The 5828-nt window shown below is 37.2% G+C and overlaps 1 protein-coding gene across 1 annotated transcript; it reads right to left on the bottom strand.

Annotated features, from left to right (window-relative positions):
- Positions 1-1197: 1197 nt before the first annotated feature.
- LOC141586392 (petal death protein-like) lies at positions 1198-5599 on the bottom strand. The gene is made up of 6 exons (XM_074407602.1): positions 5262-5599; positions 4587-4660; positions 4407-4489; positions 2217-2241; positions 1950-2116; positions 1198-1817 (listed from the first exon to the last, which is right to left on the bottom strand). Exons 1-6 carry the CDS (start codon positions 5501-5503, stop codon positions 1461-1463), a joined length of 948 nt encoding a protein of 315 aa, XP_074263703.1. The 5' UTR covers positions 5504-5599; the 3' UTR covers positions 1198-1460.
- Positions 5600-5828: the final 229 nt, after the last annotated feature.

Below are 5828 nucleotides of genomic sequence, written 5' to 3'. Positions count from 1 at the left end.
TTATGTTAAAATTGTTGTTGTTGTTTGTTTGTTGTTCTTATTTTCATCATTGTTCATCTTTGTATTGTTCATCTTTCTTTTGTCTCTCTTTAATTTGTTCATCCTTGGTTAGTTGTCCTCAAAGACTTAATCTTTGAGTTGATTTGGGTAAAGATTGTGTCTTTTAGTTTAATCACTCTTGTTATTAGATTAAATCATCTTTCTCTACAACTATTGTTGGATTATTGCATGTTTAGTGGTAAAATTCATCTTCCCACCATGTTTGTGACCAAAGTTCCCATCTTTATTGTTTATTTTGCAATTAGGACCATGATTAGTGAGTAGTCTCCTTCTAGGACTCGGTTTGGCCCGATATGGGTAATTTCACTAATTAATTGTCATTAAGGCTAATTTGAGGGGAAAATTGGTTAGGGTAGTCTTGGGGAATTTTCATGCTTAAGGTTTGGTTTCCGGGTGGTGTCGGCTTTTGACCCTTGTCCACCAACGGAAGTTGGTTAGGTTGTTAGTCGAGTATTTGGGGACCGACCCTTGTCACCAACTAAGGTTGAGACCTAAGGAGAACCGAGGGAGGGTGCCCCTAGGCTAGTGTTTGAAATCGACCTCCGGAAGGGAGTGGGATGACCCTAATATGATGAGGGCTTAATGACCTTGACCATTTACTTGACCTCCTTGGGAAAATGCATGTTCTTGGGGTTGTCGGGTTTTGAGTTAGGAGTCCTAGCTTTCGAACCCGGGAGGGGGGTTAGTCGGAGTAGCTAGTGTCCTAGTGCGAGACCGGAAGGGAGGTTCTAGGCGAATTAGAGCCATCTCCCCCTTACCTTTCTACCCCTTTTGATTAGCCGAGACGATTAGTATGTGGAATTACTCATATTCATGGTCGGACCGAGTTCTAGTCTTTCTCTTTATTTGATCTATCTCCTATCTTTAGCTTGTTTTTACCTTATCTTGTTGTTTGTCTTTAAATTTGTTAGTTTAGCGTTAGTTTGTTACTACCCTCTTTGTTATCTATCGACTTAGCTAAGCTCAAGAATATAGACAATTAGTAATCACCCCTACTCCTTGTGGATCGACCCTCTAGAGTGTACAACGATAAAATCGTGCACTTGCGAGGTTTAACTTGAGACCATCATACATTTTGCTAAATTGTTGATAGTTTTCAATTATTATAACAAAAACATACATCGAGACGGCAAGGCATACTCCAAGTACCATTAATAGGCACATATTCTTTATTATTACTATTACAAACTAATTAATCAAATTTAAAAACACAATTGAGATCAGATCACATGACCTGACCACAAAAGTCACTCTCAAAGGTATTATGACAAACATGTAAACAAAAGTGCGACCACACTAGCTTACAGAAGAATAATGACAATCATGAATAATAATAGTACAAACTTTTGACCCAAATAGATTAATTGAAAACAAGTAGTCTCTATATATTTTGATGTAGATCAGGTAGCTTTTGGTGTGAAATTCTTGAACTTTGACTCGGCCTCATACCAAGATTCCAAACTAATAAGCTCATTGAACTCGGAAAATGTAGCCATTTGGTCCAAGTCATCCCTTGTGGTACCCTTTTCCTTCAAGATTTTCATGATGTTAACCAATGCACGAGCAGTAGCATACACGGCGGTGAGTGAATGAGCGATCAAGTGAAAACCCAACTCCTTGAATTCTTCTGGAGTGTGAAGGGGAGTTTTTCCTCCTTCAATCATGTTGGCAATTCTTAAGCCGTTTGTTTTGGAAGAGACCTCCTTAAGCTCATCAATGTTGGCAGGTGCTTCAACAAAAGTGGCATCAGCTCCAGCCTTTAATTGCAAAAAAAAAAAAAATTAAGTCAAAACAATTTATTCGATTAGGTTAAACTGTTACCGTATGTACTAAAAGCAATATAACTAAATATACGCTCTTCATTCATCTCACAGTAAATATATACGTACCTCTTTGTACATATTTGCACGCTTAATTCCCTCTTCAAGGCCGTGAGGTGCACGAGCATCAGTCCTAGCAACAAGAAAGAAATCTGAATCTCCAATTGCTTCTCGGGCAGCCGCAATTTTGAGTGCATGCTCTTCTGCGGGAACAACTGCCTTGCCACGCATGTGACCTGAAATAATTGAGAACAAAAGCAAAGGGTTCATCTCTATTTCCACAAATTATTAATCTCAAAAAGTTGACTTGAGTTCAATAAAAAAATTGATACTTACCACACTTTTTAGGCCACACTTGGTCCTGTTGGCAAAAAATAATGAGTAATATAATTAATTTGTGTTGAATAAAATTGACAAACATTTTTTTTTTTCGACAAAAGTAAACCATATATTTAAAGAAAGGAAGAAACAGAAAAGGTCCAGAGCAAAGAAATACAACATGAAACTAACCAGTAGCTAAACTAACTGACCAATTACGCCGAGATCGAAGGAGAGTACGAATTCCACGCAGGGAATGACGCACATCAATTGGGACTGGCTTTTGAGAAGCCAGAACTGAACATAATTTTTGTGAGGAAACGATAAAAGCGGTAGCAGCAAAGGAAGACGCGTGACTTAGCATAAACTTGTGCAAAGCATACGAGGTCGCCGCGAATAAAGAGGAAGCACGCAAGTGGAAGAACTGAGGTAAGCAAGAGTCAGAGACAACGGTAGCCACATATCCATTCTGAACAGAACTCCTGCAAAGGAATAGCTCATAAGAGAACGTAGCATTCAATTTTGGTGGAGACAAACATACCAAGCTGGAAATTCGCCATGGTTGAAATTCTTCATGGTAGAGAGAAGCTAAACTGATGTGGGACCGGTGCAAGGTCTCTGCCAGCCGAAGTATACGGATAGGCGAAAGTACAGCATTCTCAAAAACAATGGAGTTTCGGGTGAGCCAAATGGATCTCAAGACACAAAAGAAATACAAAAGACCATCAAACCCCGGGGATGAGGCACGGTAAAGATACCGCAGGTGATCAGCAAGCCATCTAATAAAAGAGACATTTGAGTTAGACATAGATCGAATCCCAAGCAATGAAGCCCTCCAAACATGCTGAATCACATCGCAGGAACGGAATAAATGTTCCGGGGTTTCCATACCCGAGTGACAGAAAGGGCAGGAAGTATCAAGGCTAAAACCTCTATGGGCGAGAACAGTCTTCGTTGGGAGGATTAGATGGGCAAGGCGCCAAATAAACAGGGGAAATTTGTTTGAGAACGGGACGAGCCAAATCAATTTCCAAGGGAAGACACATCGCTGCGGTGGTTGCGGTAAAAGTCTAGGTAAAAGGTACTTGTAGCCCGACTGTATAGAATAGGTTCCATCCTCAGTGTATTTCCAATACAGAAAGTCATCAATCTCAAGAAGGGGCGGTTCCATGGCCAGAATGGCCTTAGCAGTTAAAGGTTCAAAGATACGAAAGAGTAAAGATGTTCGCCATAAGCCATTCGCGTCAATCAAATCTGAGATTGCAATAGATTGACAGTTCTGGTCTTGCCGAACACCTGGTTTATGACCCTGAACCCATTGACTAGTGAGAAGATTAATGAAAGTGCCATTACCAGCTTTCCATGCCATAGCTTCAGAGCAAGTTGCAACAACTTTACAAAGACCTTGCCAAACAAAAGAGGGTTGTGAGATCTTGGATTTCTGAGATGGAATAGGGAGATCCTTCCGATATTTGGGTGCAAGATATTTAGCAAGAATACCACAGGATTTGACAAACATGAGACACTATAGACACCACAATACGTTTGTACTTCTTCAAATTCTAGATATCCCTTACTTTTTAAAAATAACGGTGGTACTGATACCTCTAAATTAACGAAAACATCTTTAAATACCTAAAATGCTCTAATATGTTTCTTTTAAATGAGTCTATGCATTTTTGATTGATTTTTTCGCAGTAATTTGTCATATCATTAACATGAATATCGTTTACTAAATCGTAAACATATTTTCTTTACAAAATTTAACTGGTTAAAAACGTGATTTTTAGTAATTTGGGTATTTTAAAAACATTTTACCAGGTTTAGGGATACCACGGATGTTTTCAAAAACGTAGAAATACCACGTAGAATTCGTAAAAATACACGAGTACCATGTAAAAAAAACCAAAAAAAAAATTGTGGCTGTCAGCAATCTACTTGCATAAACTAGATCGCCTCTTGTACGAAATTCAGATCGTAGAAATGTTATCCAATTACGTACGAACCATATGCATTTATTTTAATATTTATTACGTTTGATAATATGAGACATCATGCCACATTTATGTACTCTAATTTTATTTACTATAGAGCAACAACTTTGTAATTAATCGATTTAGTTAGTAGACATTTTAGCATTGAAATTGTACAACATAACTTAATTTTCAAAAATCGATTAATAATTATTAATGTATAAAGGTTATGTACCTCAAGGAAGACTCCCTTGGCACCAGCAGAGATCAATTCTCTAATAAACCTTTGGACATTAAGAGGGCCGCCTCCACCGGTGTCTAGTATCAATTAAAACGATAAATCAAATTAGTCGGCTAACAAATGATGCCGAACTTTATAAAATCGCACATAATAAGCGAACCGTGAACAACTAACCTCCATCAACAATGATACACAAATTAGGAGCAGCCGCGGTAATTCTACGAGTAGCCTCTACTACTTCGGTTGTTCTGTATGATCATATAATCGACTTAACAAAATTAATTACGGAGTATGTACTAAAATACGAGCTAAACAATTAAGCGTTCAGTAAAAGGTAAAGTGATTAATCAATTTTGCTTCATTATATCTAAACAATTACCCGGAATATTTTTATTTTGTAATCTTTTGTTTTTATTTTATATTTTATTTTTGCGAGCTAGTGATAAACATCTTTTTTCGTCAGGTGTTTAAAACAGAGACGATTTTCATTGTACAGTTAAATTCCACACAATTGCGGATTCACTACGTATTACTCCGTACTAAATTTTAGTCCCGTCAAACTCAGAAAACACTTTTTAAAAAAAATATTTAAAAATGAAATTTACGAGTAGTGAATTTTTTTTGGGAAATAATAAAATTATAAAAAAAACATTTTAACTAAGTTCCAAACAAGTGAGAGTCACGTGTATTTGTGTATAGAAAAAGTGTAAGACCGTAAGTTATTAAGAAAAAACGAAAGACCATCAACTTTATAGACATAAATTAGTGGATCAACGACTTTATTGAAAAAACTAGGACCGAATTATTATCGAGAAAATTAAAACAGATAAAATGGTAAAAGAATTATACGTGAGCAAGCCAAAGTCAGGAAGACCAAGCATGGCAGCGGAGACACTATAACCGGAGACAAAGGCGGCATGGAAGCCGGTTTTCTCAACAACAGCAGCTGAGAGAGCGTCTTGGACACCGGGCATAAGTACAGACCCATGCTCCTCTATCAAACGGTGCATTGTGGTCTTACGCCCGGTGACATTTGTGTATGACCCATTGGTCGCACTTGCGCCATTGGTCGTACCATTATTCGGGGCCATTTCGAAAACTCGAGAAATTTAGAAGTGAAGGAGTGAAGGAGTTTTAGTTAAGACTTAAAGAGTTTCGTATGTGAGTATGAATTATAGGTTTGGTTTGAGTAGTATTTATAGTAGTGGAGAGTTGGTTTTCATTAAATAAAAATAATAAATACGGAGTAGGTTAATAATTTAGTAGTAGTTGTAATAGACTAGCAATAGTATAATTTACGTATAGATCGGAATGTTTAAGGGTATATTTGTAATTTTAGTTTGTGGTTTAATTTATTTTTTGTGAAAGGGAAATTTCCATTTTATTGAAATTTGTGGTAAGTGGAAATTTCGTGGT

Source organism: Silene latifolia, chromosome 6 (genome assembly GCF_048544455.1).
Source record: "Silene latifolia isolate original U9 population chromosome 6, ASM4854445v1, whole genome shotgun sequence".
In the NCBI taxonomy this organism is placed as follows: domain Eukaryota; kingdom Viridiplantae; phylum Streptophyta; class Magnoliopsida; order Caryophyllales; family Caryophyllaceae; genus Silene; species Silene latifolia.
This window is presented reverse-complemented; position numbering and strand designations above follow the sequence as displayed.

What these genes read in the sequence shown, in the direction of transcription:
- LOC141586392 (XM_074407602.1), bottom strand. Translation starts at nt 5,503, where the DNA reads ATGGCCCCGAATAATGGTACGACCAATGGCGCAAGTGCGACCAATGGG. An exon ending in GTGTATCATTGTTGATGGAG is followed by an intron (nt 4,490 to 4,586) that starts GTTAGTTGTTCA and finishes AATTGATACTAG; the next exon opens with ACACCGGTGGAGGCGGCCCT. An exon ending in AGTGTGGCCTAAAAAGTGTG is followed by an intron (nt 2,117 to 2,216) that starts GTAAGTATCAAT and finishes CAATTATTTCAG; the next exon opens with GTCACATGCGTGGCAAGGCA.